The 18,282-nt window shown below is 33.7% G+C and overlaps 1 protein-coding gene across 1 annotated transcript; it reads left to right on the forward strand.

The window, feature by feature from the left end:
- Positions 1 to 17,429, forward strand: LOC134718110 (zinc finger protein 600-like). Its single transcript, XM_063580603.1, has 4 exons — positions 1 to 49; positions 1,680 to 3,272; positions 9,729 to 9,738; positions 14,743 to 17,429. The coding sequence occupies exons 2-4, from the start codon at positions 1,774 to 1,776 to the stop codon at positions 17,083 to 17,085; spliced, it is 3,852 nt and encodes a 1,283-aa protein (XP_063436673.1). The 5' UTR covers positions 1 to 49; positions 1,680 to 1,773; the 3' UTR covers positions 17,086 to 17,429.
- Positions 17,430 to 18,282: the final 853 nt, after the last annotated feature.

Genomic DNA, 18,282 nt, shown 5'->3' on the forward strand with positions numbered 1-18,282 from the left:
CGGATATTTATAGATTCATGAAAATACCATCCAGGTAAACAGGTCACAGGTAAATACATTGCAAAAAAGAGTAGGTAATTGTAATCTTTTTGACATTAATTTATATGGTGACATTTATATTTGATGCATAAATATCTTTATTCAAGGTTTACCATAACTAATGGGTGACAAACATGGCTTTATTTGAACTACTCTGAATACAAACATATACCTGTTTCAAAGCCTAGCTGGCATCTAATAGATATATAAAAGTTAAAGGCATTCTGTGTTACAAAAAGTTAATATCATTTTAAATTTTGAGAGGGATTTTGTTTTTCATTCGTGCTGTAGGTTTTGGAAATAAACTATGCAGTTGTAACACAACTTTGACATGTTTGAGATGCTCCCTCTCAGATAAAAACTGTATTGTATCGTATCATTCTTCTGTATTGACATAGAAAATAGACAATAGCTATATATAGACAACTATATATGTGAGTGAAAGGGTTTCATAGAGTGGACAATTTCAAAGCAATAATGAGATGTTTGTTTATTTTTACACCTTCTTCAGAGAGAGGGCAAAATGCCCATATCAGAATCCAATAAAAAAAATATATATAATATCTTTGTGAATCTAACTCTTATATATCTTGTGGATGCCCGGCCTTCGAACTGAACAGGTAAGTATATACTAAGCCTTTTTTGTCTATATTTGTTATTTTGTTATATTGTGTTATATATTATACACTGTTATAATGAACTTTCAACAATACAAATTCAATGATTACAATTTGACTATATATTTAGGTTCTACTGTACCAGGCTTTTCGAATTGCACAGTTTGTCATGAGATTGTCGACCATTGACTTAATTGTGTTCCTACATAAATCCTTGTTACTAAATAGTTATCAAAGGTACCAGGATTATAATTTAGTACGCCAGACGCGCTATTCGTCTACACAAGTACAAAGTTGAAGAGCATTGAGGATCCAAAATTCCAAAAAGTTGTGCCAAATACGGCTAAGGTATAAATCTATGCCTGGAATAGGAAAATCCTTAGTTTTTCGAAAAATTCAAAGTTTTGTAAACAGGAAATTTATAAAAAATGACTACATCATTGATATTCATGCCAACACCGGTGTTGACTACTGGGCTGGTGATACCCGCGTGGACGAAACGTCCATCAGCAGTGGCATCGACCATGTGGTGTAAATAGTTATCAAAGGTACCAGAATTATAATTGAGTACACCAGCCTAAACATTATAAAGGCGTTCATAGAAAAAAAAATAAACATGTAAATAGGTCGTTACTTTCTTTTACTCAAAACTCCTGTCCTATTTATTTTTTTCAAATTTCATCCTAGTCCCCCCCCCCCCCCCCTCCCATAAAAATGAAATGGTAGCTTCCTAATATAGATCAATCGTCGTATCAAATAATGTCAAAAAAGTTTCGTCCTGTTCCTGTCATAATTATATTGTATCATGTGCAAAACTTTTCATGTCACGTGGTACGATTTCAACTTCCGTTATTTGGCAATTTCAAATTTGATCATATAGGTTGGGACCATTCGGCAATCCACGGTATAATTCGATTGCTACTCTCCTTTGATGAGGATACAGCATCGGCCTAGTTGAGACGAATGATGTTTGGATATGGGTGAATTAATAAAGTAAATAAATACATGATTATATAATTTCAGCCTACAAGAACAACAGTCCAGGAACATTTCCTTTTGTTTCTAACTCTATACATATATTAAAGTAAATCACATAAAACTAGGATTAACTACGATTATGTCCCTTGGTCAGACTAATTTCCAGGCACCACTTGACCAACCAAGATGTCAATCTAAGGAACAAACTATTTGTGATAAAGATTTGAGTTGTAATTCAGACATAGAGAAACAAAAAGGATCACATACAGGGATGAAACCTTCTAAATTTGATGAAGATATAAAAGCAAACAGTGATTTAATAAATGCCAAGTTGCACGGAAATGCGAGGACACAAACACCTGAAAGACCTTATATATGTGGATTGTGTAATAAAACATTTAGTCGGCAACCTAATTTAATACAACACATGAAAATACACACTGGTGCTAAAGCGTATAAATGTGAGAAATGTTGTAAAGGGTTCAGTACAAAAGGCATTTTAAAAACCCATCTATTAACTCATACCATGGAAAAACGTTATAAATGTAATGTATGTGGAAAGGGGATTAATGGTAGTTTACAGGTTCACATGATGAGAAAACATACTGATGTAAAAACTTTTAAATGCGATGTGTGTGGAAAGTGGTGTAACACAAGTAGCAGTTATACTAATCACATGAATACACATAGAGGTGACAAACCTTATAAATGTGATGTGTGTGGTAAGGAATTTAGCCTAAATAGCGGACTGAAGTCACACATGAATACACATACAGGTGAAACACTTTATAAATGTGATGTATGTGATAAGGAATATAGTCTAAAAGCCAGTTTTAACGCACACATGAAAACACATACTGGTGATAAACCTCATACATGTGATGTATGTTGTAAACAATTTAATTATAAATCGAGGTTGGAAATACACATTAGGACACATGATGGATATAAAGAATTTAAATGTGGTGAATGTTATCAAGAATTCAGTAGTAGTGCTGGATTACAGTTACACATAAAGAGAACACATACTAAAAGGAACAGAGAGAGACCTTTTGAATGTGAATTATGCGATAAAAATTTTAAAGGTCGAGATCACTTGGCTAGGCACATGAGAATACATACTGGTGATAAACCATTTGAATGTGATGTATGTCGTAGATCGTTCTATTATAGATGGAGCTTTGATAAACACGTGAAATTACACACGGTTAGTGAATCTTACAAATGTGATATATGCTTTCAAGTGTTTTATAATATTGTAAACTTAAAGAACCACATTGGAAGAACACATATTGGAAATAAACCTTATAAATGTGATGCGTGTGGTAAGGAATTTAGTCTGAATAGCGGATTAAAGTCACACATGAGAAAGCATACGGCTGATAAACCTTACAAATGTGATGTGTGCGGTAAAAGTTTCAAACAAAGAGGCGCCTTAACGACTCATATGATAACACATACTAGTGATAAACCTTATAAATGTGATATTTGCGGTACAGGATTCAATCAAAAAGGCGCCTTAAATATACACATGAAGAAACACACTGATATTAAATGTGATGTATGTGGACTTATATTCATGTCTCATGTGCATTTACAGAACCATGTGCCAACACACACACACTTGAAAACACATACGTGACTGAATTTAAATGTGAAGTTTGAAGACTAATATTCATGACTCATCAACACTTACAGAATCACATGTCAAAAAACACACATGATAACACATACTTGACTGAATTTAAATGTGATGTATGTGGATTTATATTCATGTCTTATGAACATTTACAGAAACCACAGACCAACACACACACTTGCAAACACATACCTGACTGAACTTAAATGTGACATTTGCGGACTAATATTCATGTACAGTACCATGAACATTTACAGAATCACATGCCAACACACACTTGAAAACTCAAACCTGACTAAATTCAAATGTTAAGTTTGTAGACTAATATTCATGTCTCATCACCATTTAAAAAACCACGTGACACCACACACTTGCATAACCACAAGACAACACACAGTTGACTGAAAAAACTAAAAATTCCCTGCATGTGATTTGCACTCACTTGAAAAAACATACTAGTACCTGACTGAGTTCAAATGTGATGTTTGTAGACTAATATGCATGTCTCATCACCATTTACAAAATTACGTGACACCACACACTAACTTGCAGAACCACATGACAATGTTTGCACACTTGACTGAATAAACTAAAAATTCCCAACCTGTGATCTGTACACACCTAAAAACACATACCTGACTGAATTCAAATTTTAAGTTTGTAGACTAATATTCATGGCTCACTACCATTTACATAACCACGTGACACCACACACTAACTTGCAGAACCACATCACAACACACATTTGACTGAATAAACTAAACATTCCCTGCATGTGATCTGCACAACCTTGAAAACACATACCTGACTGACTTCAAATGTCAAGTTTGTAGACTAATATTCATGTCTTAATTATTACCATTTACAAAACCACGTGACACCATACACTAACTTGCAGAACCACGTGACAACACACACTTGACTGAATAGACTAAAAATTCCCTGCATGATGTGATCTGGACACATTAATTATGTGACCTGGACACATTGAGCATGTGATCTGAACACATTGAACAAGTGATCTGGACACATTAATCATGTGTTGTTAGTGATGAGCAGCTGAGACTTCCAAAACCACTCTGTTTTCATATGTATACATTGCAATACTTATCCTATTATATATTTTTGACAAAAAAATGACCTCTATGTCCATGAACATGTATGAAACTAAGAATTACAATATTTCATGGAATTAAAATTTATTTGACAAACATGATTTTAATTTACATCAGCTGTATTTACGACTGTAGTTTAAGTCGTTCTTAAGATACCATCTTCGATTAAGTATTAACATCTGGTTTAGCAGTTTCGAGATTATGTGTACTGGTGATATTATCAATCATGATTATGTCATAATGAACAAGCAACTTTATTATATATTTCATTAAGGTGTTACACCCTTTTATATCATATGAAGTATATAATACCGAACTATTGCTGTCAGTGGCTATAATCCCTACCACTTTGTTCATAGAAAGTTGTAAAAATATAACTTGAATTTAGTTATTTTTATTTTCCTGCAATGGAATATGAAAGTTCAGTTCCAATGGTGAAAGAAATCAATAATATGTGGCTGACTTTTTTCAAACGATCTGATGTTTTAATAATATTATTTCTATTGCACGCCTAGTGCATGTTTGTTTAGTTTCTGCCTAAAATGAATATAAACGCTATACATGTAGTGGTTATAATTCATTTAAGCAACTATAGTTTGTATGTTCATGGATAGGTGGAAATAATGAGTTGTAGTGTATTGTAAATTATAATCCACATTAGTTGTAGTGTATTTTAAATCATAATCCACATTAGTTGTAGTGTATTGTAAATTGCAATCAAAATGAGTTGTAGTGTATTATAATTTCTAATCCTTATAAGTTTTTTGTAATCTACATGAGTTGTAGTTAATTGAAACTTGTAATCCACATGAGTTGCGTATTGTAAATTCTAATCAACATGAGTTGTAGTGTATTAATAATTCTAATCCACATGAGTTTTACTGTATTATAAATTCTAATCCACATGAGTTGTAATGTATTGTAAATTATAATCCACATGAGTTGTAGTTTATTGTGAGTACCAATCCACATTAATTGAAGTGTATTGTAAATGTAATCCACATTAGTTGTAATGTATTCTAATTTTAATCCACAGTAGTTGAAGGACATTTTAAACATTTAAAGCTAAAGAAATGATTTTAAAAAAACACATGCAAAATGCATTTCATGTGTGTCATTCTCCTGAAAATAAAAGCATATTATGATTTGATTTTTGTTTTTTAACATTTCTTTTGAGCACCGCTTTTAGGCTCACGTTCAAGAATGTTGAACATTTCAAGCGAGATAACCTAATTATTTTTTTATAAATTAAACTCTGATAGTTTTAAATTGCTCACCGAGGTATAATTTATTATGACACATAATATCTAGTATGTGTATTAAAAGTAAGTCCTCATAATTCTTAAAGTCAAAGGTACAATAACCACAATGGAAACATAGGGGGGGGGGGAGAAAAAAATATAAATACTATTTTCAAATGGCCATTGACAATTAACAGTAAACGCTGACTTAAAATTATTTTTTTGAAGAATCATATTTGGAAATCCTTCTTAAATTTCACTTGCTCTCACATTTGAGGTAGAAAAGGTATTAAAAATTATAACGGGGTATATAAGTGTTTCCCGTTTACGTCAATGATAACTATTTATAAGATTAATCAATGACATAGCACGTGACCTGATCAATCTAAAATTTAAATGTCCTTCATTCTTGTGTATGTTTCGTGGCAGCCAGTTTTAGATGGTGGTGGTAGTCGGAGTCCCTGGAGAAAACCAACGACCTTCATTCGATAGGAAAACTAGCACTTCTAGTCAATTAAAATTGGAGTTGAGTGCACCTGCATGAGTGGGGTTCGAATTCTCAATTAATTAGTGTTGACTGGCTAGTGATTACAGAAGTAACTACCTAGACCACTTGGCCACCGAGGACCCTTACTTATACATGTTATGGGATATACAATTTATGAACTAAAAACTAAAAGCTACTTTGTCCTCAGTCAACATATTTCTGTCAGGTGTGACTGGATAGCTTCCGTTAGAAAACTTAGTAGATATTTAGTCAGCCGTAAGCGGTTGAGTTAATAATGTACTTCTTTAGCTCAGTTGGTTAACTCGCTGCCTTGTAGCACAAAGGTCCCGGGTTCGAGTCCCAGTGGAGACGTGCGATTTTGCAAGAAGAATCATGCTCTCCGGTTATACAGTCAAAATGATAGTTGTATACTAGTAGTACATTCTTTGTGTGATTGAATAGTAAATAAATATACATAATTTGACATTTTCAGCCGAACAAATTTATCAATTTTACATAACTTAAATTATTGTATGCTGGTTCATATTCTGGACGCCAATCTTTGCTCCTTTATTATGTAATTCACTAACAAAACAATTATGAAGCTCAGAAATGGAAAAAATACTAAATACTAAACTATCTGTTAACAAAACTCTGTTCGTTATCGGTTAATAAGTTAAATAAAATTTTGGAGGATTGCAACACAATTTCATATAGCAGTCCTAAGTATGAAATTGTTCAAATTATTATGGCATATTGTTATTCTAGATTATTTCCCAAAATTGATCGCCCTGAAGATCATAAAAAACATTTTATTAAAATTAAGTATGTCAATAAAGGCTTTGATTTCGTAAATATTGCCGGTATATTTAACGACCATTCTGTTAAAGAACAAATTCCTGGATATTTTGACAATACTGAGCTTCCTCTTATTTGTTATATTTACAAAACATCTACCCGGAAATTTGTGTTTAATTATAGTCAATTGTGTAAAGATGTTAATATCAGTGAAAATACACCTACTTCATGTAATTTCAGTAATTCCGAATATATTTATGGACCCAATTCCCATGTTATAACAGGAGATCTTAACATCGTTCAAGACCGAGTGTTAAAATCATTCCTCAGTAAAGGACCTAAATATCGTTCCCCGTTAATTATTAATTGGAATGAGTGTTACAATATCATCCACGACTCACTCCATACTTACTGTATGAAATGGATAAAACGGGAAAAGGCTGACAAAAAATCTTTGGACTCTTTTTTTAATTCAGTAATGAAGATAGTTGATATACGTATTCAACATTTTAAAGAACATTTTACTATTAACAATAACCACAACAAACCTATTTCACGTATCAAAAATAAACTAAAAGAACTAGCCAAGGAATTTGTTTTTGTCCCGGCCGATAAAGCTGCTAATAATATTATTATTGTTTGACGTAAATTTTACATTGAGGTTCTGAAAAAGGAAATCACCAATTCACCAACATTCCAACTGACTCCATTTTCAGAAAACGAAATCTGTAACAAACATAAACTTTTAGCCACCGCTTTACAAGCAGAGCCAAATACAATGCAAGTCCCAACTATGTATTGGCTTCCGAAGCTACACAAAACCCCTTACAAATATAGATTTATTTCGTCTTCAAGCCATTGTTCAACTACTAAATTGTATATTCTTCTTACCAGCACACTTGGTACAATTAAAAACCTTATAATAAATTGTTCAAATAAGGCCTTCGAAAATAGTGGAATAAATTACTTTTGGAGTGTCAAGAACTCGTTGGAAGTACTTGATAAATTGCATGCTTATATTGGTGATGTTGAATCTGTTCAAAGTTTTGATTTTTCTACCCTGTATACCACATTGCCTTAAATTCTCATTAAGAAAAAATTCACACATTTAATTAAATGGGCTTCAAAAAATCAGAATGTGAATATATATGTTCAAACTCTTTTAAGTCATTTTTTAGTAGCAATAAACAAAAAAACTATGTTAATTGGACATGCTTTGATACTATATATGCCCTTGAATTTTTACTAGATAACATTTTTGTTCGCATTGGGGATTCCGTATATCGTCAGATTATCGGAATTCCAATGGGGACTAACTGTGCACCACTTATTGCGGACCTCTTTTTGTATTGTTATGAGTTACAATTTATGACAAAAATAAGCAAAGACCCATCAAAACAACATCTGATAAACAAATTTAATAATACTTTTAGATATTTGGATGATATTTTGGCTCTCAATAATGACGACTTCAGTATGTATATTAATGAAATTTATCCTGCTGAACTTACTTTAAATAAAGCTAATAATAACAATGACCACTGCCCTTTCCTCGATCTTGATATCTATATCACTAACGGAAAGCTGAATACTAAAATTTATGATAAAAGGGATGATTTTTCATTTCCTATCGTTAATTATCCGTTTTTAGATGGTGACGTTCCCTTGTCACCATCTTACGGTGTTTATATATCTCAACTTGTACGATTCGCTCGTGTATGTAACAATGTTTTAGATTTTAACGAGAGAAATTTATGTATTACTGAAAAATTATTACACCAGGGTTTTCGATATCACAAACTAGTCAAAACATTTACTAAATTTTATCATCGGTATAAAGATATCATTCGTAAATATAGCTCAACATACAGACTTCTTATACGTTCAGGTATTTCACATCCAATTTTTTATGGAAATATTATTTATAAAGCACAAAGGTGTCAGTATTCACCTCAGAAACTTACAAAACCTTTGAATAGACTTATTAAGAAGGGATATAATTATGATACTGTTGTTAAGTCATTAAAGATTGCATATTTTGGCGTATATATGTTGAGTCACTGATAAGGTCTTTGCGTCGGAACTAAACACATTTATTCTAAAAACAGTTATTGGCATGACACGGGTTATGTTCTTCTCATATATGTTATGATGGTATGATACTAAACCCCTAACGGGAAGGATTGTGCCTGGTGTTCATATGATGAAATCATAATCTTTCAGTCAGTTGTATTGAAGTCTGGAGCTGGCATGTCAGTTAACTGCTAGTAGTCTGTTGTTATTTATGTATTATTGTCATTTTGTTTATTTTCTTTGGTTACATCTTCTGACATCAGACTCGGACTTCTCTTGAACTGAATTTTAATGTGCGTATTGTTATGCGTTTACTTTTCTACATTGGTAAGAGGTATAGGGGGAGGGTTGAGATCTCACAAACATGTTTAACCCCGCCGCATTTTTGCGCCTGTCCCAAGTCAGGAGCCTCTGGCCTTTGTTAGTCTTGTATTATTTTAATTTTAGTTTCTTGTGTACAATTTGGAAATTAGTATGGCGTTCATTATCACTGAACTAGTATATATTTGTTTAGGGGCCAGCTGAAGGACTCCTCCGTGTGCGGGAATTTCTCGCTACATTGAAGACCTGTTGGTGACCTTCTGCTGTTGTTTTTTTATTTGGTCGGGTTGTTGTCTCTTTGACACATTCCCCATTTCCATTCTCAATTTTATTTTTACCATATTGAATTTTCAATTGGTGTTCACGTTTTACTATAGTTTGTGTATTGTATATTCTAACATGTGTAATATTATATTACAGTCTGCTGCACGTACGTACTGAAAAGTAAAATTATAAAAATACTGTACTCCGTGGAAAATTAAAAACGAAAAGTTCCTAGTAACTTGCAAAATTTCATGCTCATGCACATGCACACGAATTAAGGGAATATATTTTGATATATTCCTGACTTGGTTGGTACACGCATTTTCTTATGTTGAAAATGGTGGATTAAACCTGTTTTTGTTACTTGGTAAACCTCTCACTATTAATGTCAGTCGGTGCATTTCATTTCATAATATTGACCGGCAACGATGTGTAAACAAAACAAACAGATATGAATAGTTATAAAATATTTAAAATAGGGGAACACGCAGCAGTCAATTAACAATGTGTCATAATGTTAATCAGTGACACTATAAAAAACAACAATCAAATATGTAACAAAGAAACACCAAAACCCTTATAGCACTGAAATGTTTGCCGCAAGTTTGAAGCAGGAAAACAGAAAATTGTGTTTGCAGATATTTGCTATTTGTAAACTTCCGGAAAACATTGCAGCTTTTTGCTGTAAGATTGCGGCAAGCTTGCAGAAACATCAATATGGTTGCAGTAAATTGAATCTCAAGTTTGCAAGTATCTCTTTCCATGACTGTTTGTATATTATTATACTAGCATGGAAGTATCATTTAAAGGAGATGTCAAGTGACATGAATTTTTTTGATTTTTTTTTTTTGTTAATAAATATTTATTTATACATTATTACCCCCAAAAAAACATCGAAAGAAATATAATTATCGTTTAAATGGATAAATAATGAATTTAAATGTATCGATATGTCGACCTACTAATTATGCATATTTCAATCCCGGAAGTCACTCAGAACGAGGCTGTGACGTCAGTGGTTACATCAATCATATTTGACTGACGGGTGTATAGGCATAATTAGCGCTATTTCATGTTCGAATATCTTCAAAAAGAAACCATGACCGTGATTAAAAATGGTTCTGTGTGCTGCCAATGGATGCAACAATAGGCATAAGGAGAGTTTGATATATTTTTTTTCGTTTTCCGAGTAACTCGCAGACTAGTCCTAGGAAGAAATAGGACTTCCTACCAAGCACTAGTCATAGACTTTGTTCCGCCCACTTTACAAATGTTTGTTACGATCGTGACCCAGAAGTTATGAAGAATCTCGAGGGATGTCCTACCATGAAGCAAAAATTCCGTTCAAATGCAGTACCTGACATTCCATTGACACAACCAACAACAGCTGAGCCCAGGCCACCTATACCTACGCAGGGAGCTTATGAGAATCGGGCAGCTTATGAGAAGCGGAGAAAGGCTAAAGATTTTTTCTTTTCTTCGCAAACATTTTCTGCGTCCCTTTATAATATTTTTTTTTTTTTTAGTTAAGTCATGTTTGTGTATAATTGTATAGCCAAATTTATCTCAATATTTAAATTTTGCATTGTGTATCTCCTGCGTGTACCTCACTACCTTTTCACGTGTGCAGGTGTGTACACTGAAATCGGACATTATAAATTAAAAGTCATCAACATCGATCAGAAGTTACAGGTATGCGGCACACGTTTTCTTGCAATTATTGTAAATATGTTTAGTTTTAATTTGTTTCCCTAGCATGTGCCTTCTTGTAATCTTCAACATATTGAAGTTAAGAAGTATTATGTAGATGTAGATGTAGATGGTCAAATGTCTATGAACTGGTAAACAAAGGAAATCAGCCAATCAGATGACGCTTAACATCCAAAATTGAAAGATAATAGTGTTAACCTGGTGCTCCATAGGTATTTTTGAATCGATTATCGCCCTTTATCAGCTTTAACGAATGTCAACATTGTGATTTCAAGAAAACTGAGAAAACACACAGCAAAGAAGGTTTGTTTTATTCGTTGATATTTTTCATCGAAATTTTGAGCATAGAATTATGTGGGTTCATAAAGTATGAGCAGATTTCATCATGAACTTTTGGATAGTCAAAATTATATGACCGTTATCTGAGAAATTTAGACAACAATGAAGCGAAAATGGAACAACTCGGCCCAGTCAAATCGGACTGACAAATATTTTAAAATAATTCAATCTGACACCGACCATGAAAATTAAATTATATATTTTTCTATAACTTTTTAAGATGAATATATACGAGTGGGGGTGATAATGGCGTTGATTTGTGCGTATGTGTTGTTGTTTTTTTTGTGGGGGGAAAAGGGTGGGGGCAGTGGCGGATCCAGTGCCCCAGGAATAATAGAGGGACACAGTCATGCTTCACTCTTACAGAAATTCTCTCTATAAACCAATGTTTTCTCCAAACCTATGGGGGGTACTTGGGCCCCCCTGGACCCACCTATGCTTGTCAGATCATTGATGAGGGTGGTAAAGGGGGGTTACTGAACACGGGAACACGTGAAATAAAAATCGCAAAAACGTTGCACGAAAAAAAAAAATAGAGGAAAAAGAAGCACGAGAAATAAAGTGGTAAAAATTAAAGAAAAAGTACAAAAAGTTATTACTCAGTCATTCTTGGAGATCATACAGCTTATTAATGGACATGGAGACTTTGTGGTCAACTTTTAGCGTCCGCTACTTGCATCTTATTTGAAAAAAAATTTATTCACAGTAATTTGATGGACTTCAATGATACCGCAATAGTAGAATGGTAACAACATTATTGATGTATGTTATACATCAATTACTATTAGATTTCACAAATTTCAGAAGGGAATACAGTATAACAAATTGACTTTTTCATCAAATGCGGGACATGCACGAAAAATAAGGAGCACAGACACAAAACATGTAAAATAAATAAGGGGAAACACGAAGCACGCAAATCGAGCCAAACACGAGAAAACGAGAAATGAAATGTCAAAACACGAAAATACGGGATAAAAAGGCTGAAAACATTGCACGAAAATAACCCTTTACCACCTGTTTGATTGATTGAAGGACAACTGCAAACATCTACAAGAAGATCTCGACAAAATGGTAAAATAGACAAACTTTTGGCAAATGATATTCAATCCTTCAAAATGCTATGTCCTTACAATATTCAAAGTAAGGCATCAAAGAAAAAAATTATAATAGCCTTTCTGAAGTTTCAAGACGTCATAATTATTTGGACTAAGTAAGGCGTGAAAGAAAAAAATTATAATAGCCTTTTAAGACATCCTAATTATTTGGACTAATCTAACCCATACCTCATGTACCTAGGAGCTGAACTCACCAACACCATGTCATGGGACAAACAAGTAAACAAAGTACTAGGCTTCATACAAAGAAATGTTGGATCCTGTCAAGAGGACCTGTCTGACCTCACCTTGAATACGCTTGCAATGCATGGGACTCTCATCTACAAAAACATATATATAACAGATTGAGATGATTAATTTTTTATACGTGTGCATGTAAAACAAATTTCGTTGTAGAAGGGTCTAAATATAGCACAAACAACATTTTCCAAAAGACCAAAAATATCTATACATCAGTGTACAACATGTATATATGTACATGTATAATTGTATACCAGTCCAGTATATAATATTATTAAACAATGTGGAAAAAAGGGGGCAGGGAATATATAAAACAAATCATTGGTTATTTGAAAAAAAGACAGAAAATGAAAATAGTGAAAAGTGTAAGCAAAGTGTATCTCAGTATAAAAAAAGAAGTTGTGGTATGATTGACAATGAGACAACTCTCCACAAGAGACAAAAATGACACAGAAAATAAAATCTATCAGTCACCTTGCAGCCTTCAACAATGATCAAAGCCCATACAGCATATTCAATTATAAATGGTCAAGGGTTGATATTTATTGTATATATGATGTATAGGCATGATATATATGTACTTGGGGATAGAAAATTGTCTATTTGTCCAATTCTGCTATTTTTTGGTTTTCTTCAGTCTCTATAATACATATATCTGAATTTGGAAATTAAACAAGTATTTCTAGTATCTATATGTTCATAACACACATGAAAACATGAACTGCAGAACATAGTTGAAATCAGAGTTCGCGAAAAGTGTCAGTCCTCAGGATTTCACCACCAAAATTTTGTATATGACTGACACAATTTTAGTATTTTTCAATAGATTAATAGTGAGGACCAGCAGATTTTTGTCAAGGACCATCAGGGGAAAAAATATTTCGCGAAGTCTGTGAAATTGATAGAAAACCATTCAGGTGGCTCGGGTCTTTTAAAAGTTTCTATCAGAAGTGCCGTATTTTTGGATATTTTATTCTTTACAGATATTATATCAAATTGGTCGAAAAAAAAATAGGGGGTCACGGACCATTTAAGCTCAAAATTTTACTTTTAAACAGGTATGTAAAAGGGACTATCTTTCAATGAAATGATAGCGAAAATAGAGGTGTTGACATAATTTTATCGCATTATCAAAAAAACGTTCTATGACACTTGATCCAAAATTGTAATATAAAAAGCTGAAATATAGCTTCAAAGAATGAGCAAATAAAAAAAGTAGGTCACTGATAAGAAAAAAAAATAATTTTGCCTTAAAACCTAAATTTTGGTGGGAAAATTGTGAAAATGGGTGAAATGTCATTTTGACCATTTAACAGGTATGGATTATAACGAAATTATTCTATTATTCACATAACTACAATGATTTAACATTTCTAATCAATCAAAATTTAAAAAAAAATTATATTGAGTTTACCATAAATACTTTCGTAATTCATGTGGCAGCGTGAAATTATGCGCAGTCGAATAGTCCCAAGCCATCTTAAAAATGAAATTTGTTTTTAAAAAAAGCAGACAAATTGTGTTCTGTCCCCAAGAACCCACCATAGTTTTGTGTTGTGACATACCAGTAGGTGTTATAATATCATAGTAAAACATCAATACATAATTATATATTTTCAGACTGCAAGAACACTAGTGTCCATAAGTAATTCCATGGTTGTCTGGCCTTTTCTGACAATATACCATCAAAGTAAAGTGTTTCTAAGAAAGACAACATACAGAAGAAATTAGCAGACAGACCAACAACGAACTATAGAGTATAGCGAACTATGTCTAAAAATGAGTTTCAAACTTTTGTTATTATCTCCCTTGATCAGAATCATTGCCTAACACCACAGGACCAAACAAGATGTCTAATTGTGGACCAAACTTTGTATGATAAAGATTGGGGTTGTAATTCAGATCTAGAAAATCAAATAAGAACACAAACAGGGAGGATACCTGATATCATATCAGATAGTGATTCAAATAATGCCCAATTGCAAGGACATCTTAGATCGAAAACTTTGGCGAAACCGTTTGTATGTGGTATTTGTGATAGAAAATTTAGTCGAGAACCTCAGTTACTTGTACACATGAGAATACACACTGGGGATACACCTTTTAAGTGTGACATATGTGATAAAGAGTTCAATTCAGAGGCAATCTTAAAAATACACAACAAAACTCATACTCTGGAAAAACGTTATAAATGTGATATATGTGGTAAAGGTGTAAGCGGCAGTTTACAGACACACATAAGAACACATACAGGTAATAAACCTTATAAATGTGTTGTATGTTACAAAGGGTTTAATACCAGTAGCAATTTAACTACTCACATGAGAACACACACTGGTGTTAAACCGTATAAATGTGATGTATGTTGTACACGGTTTAATCATAAAACGAACTTAACTAAACATATGGGAACACATAGTTTAGATAAACAATTCAAATGTGATGTATGTGGTAAAGCATATAGTTTAAATAGTAGTTTGAAGATACATATAAAGAGAAAACATGCTAGAAAGAATCCTCATGAATGTGATGTATGTGATAAAGAAGTTAGAGATAGAGACAAACCAACTACATGTACACACATGAAAATACATACTGGTGATAAACCTTATAAATGTCATGTATGTAGTAAAGTGTTTAATTACAAAGGAAATTTAGATAAACACATGAAATTACATACGGATGATAAACCTTTTGAATGCTTTAAAGGATTTTATCAAACAAGAAACCAAGCCATCCTCATGAAAAGCACACCTAGTCATATTGGAGAAGTAAGCACACCTAGTCATATTGGAGACTTAAGCACACATAGTCATATTGGAGACCTAAGCACACATAGTCCTATTGGACACGTTGGAGACGTAAGCATACCTAGTCATACTGGAAATGGAAGCACACATAGTCATATTGGAGACGTTAGCACACATAGTCATATTGGAGATGTAAGCACACATAGTCATATTGGAGACCTAAGCACACATAGTGATATTGGAGACATTAGCACAAATAGTCATATTGGAGACTCAAGCAAACATAGTGATATTGGAGACATTAGCACACATAGTCATACCGGAAATGGAAGCACACATAGGTTAATTGGAGACGTAAGCACAAATAGTCATATTGGAGACGTAAGCACACATAGTCATATTGGAGACTCAAGCACACATAGTCATATTGGAGACTCAACTGTCTCAAACACAAATAGTCATATTGGAGACGTAAGCACAAATAGTCATATTGGAGACGTAAGCACACAAAGTCATACCGGAAATGGAAGCACACATAGGTTAATTGGAGACATAAGCACACACAGTCATATTGGAGACGTAAGCACACATAGTCATATTGGAGACTCAAGCAAACATAGTGATATTGGAGACATTAGCACAAATAGTCATACCAGAAATGGAAGCACACATAGGTTAAGTGGAGACATAAGCACACACAGTCATATTGGAGACATAAGCAAACATAGTGATATTGGAGACATTAGCACACATAGTCATATTGGAGACGTAAGCACAAATAGTCATATTGGAGACATTAGCACAAATAGTCATATTGGAGACATTAGCACAAATAGTCATACCAGAAATGGAAGCACACATAGGTTAAGTGGAGACATAAGCACACACAGTCATATTGGAGACATAAGCAAACACAGTCATATTGGAGACGTAAGCACACATAGTCATATTGGAGACTCAAGCAAACATAGTCATATTGGAGACATTAGCACAAATAGTCATCCTGGAAACAAACTTCATAAATGTGATGTGTGTGGTAAGGAATTCAATACAAATGATGGATTAAAGTTACACATGAGAACACATACTGGGGAAAAACCTTTTAAATGTAATTTTTGCTGTAAAGGTTTCAGTCAAAGAGGCTCCTGGATAGCACACAAAAGAACACATACCAATGAAAGACCATTTAAATGTGATATTTGCTTTAAAGGTTTTAATCAAAAAGGCAACTTAGCTACCCACAAGAGAACACATACTAGTGATCTCCCTTACGAATGTGTAGTATGTAGATTATTATTCATGTCACATGATCAATTACAAAACCACATGACATCACACACTGGCATAACTATATGACCACATAAAATAACAGAACCATATCATGACATCACACTGTGACACTTGCAGAACAACATGACAACAAACTTGTAGAACCACATAATAACACTGCCAGAACAACATGACAACAAACTTGTAGAAACACATAAAAAGAGCAAGACAACACTCAATTACCAAATCACATGATATCACACACTTACAGAAGCACATGACAACACTCAATTTCAGAACAGCATGAACCACACACTTACAGAACCACATGACCACACACAGAACCACATGAACATACACACTTACAGAACCACATGACATTTCACATTTACAGAACCACATGACCACACACACACTGACAGAACAATATGACAACACACACTTACAGAACCACATGACCACACACACACTTACAGAACCACATGAAATCACACACTTACAGAACCACATGAAATCACACACTAACATAACCACATTAACATACAAAATTACAGAACCACATGACATCACACACTTACAGAACCACATGACATCACACACTTACAGGACCACATGACATCACACACTAACAGAACCACATGAAATCACACACTTACAGAACCACATGACATCACACACTAACAGAACCACATGAAATCACACACTTACAGAACCACATGACATCACACACTTACAGAACCACATGACATCACACACTGACAGGACCACATGACATCACACACTGACAGAACCACATGACATCACACACTAACAGAACCTTATGACATCACACACTAACAGAACCACATGACATCACACTCACAGAACTACATGACATCACGCACTAACAGAACCACATGACATCACACACTAACAGAACCTTATGACATCACACACTGACAGAACCACATGACATCACACACTTACAGAACCACATGACATCACACACCTACAGAACCACATGACATCACACACTAACAGAACCTTATGACATCGCACACTAACAGAACCACATGACATCACACAATGACAGAACCACATGACATCACACACTTACAAAACCACATTACCTTACAAAATTACAGAACCACAGGACAACACAAACTTAGAGGACCACATGAAAATACTCAATTAGAGAACCACATAACAACACGCTGTCAGGTGCACATGACATCACATGGCGACAGAACCACATTACCATACAAAATTACAGAACCACATGACCACAAACACTGACAGAACAAT

Source organism: Mytilus trossulus, chromosome 5 (genome assembly GCF_036588685.1).
Source record: "Mytilus trossulus isolate FHL-02 chromosome 5, PNRI_Mtr1.1.1.hap1, whole genome shotgun sequence".
NCBI classification, from domain to species: domain Eukaryota; kingdom Metazoa; phylum Mollusca; class Bivalvia; order Mytilida; family Mytilidae; genus Mytilus; species Mytilus trossulus.

Coding starts and splice junctions, on each gene's coding strand:
- LOC134718110 (XM_063580603.1), top strand. CDS start 1,774: ATGTCCCTTGGTCAGACTAATTTCCAGGCACCACTTGACCAACCAAGA.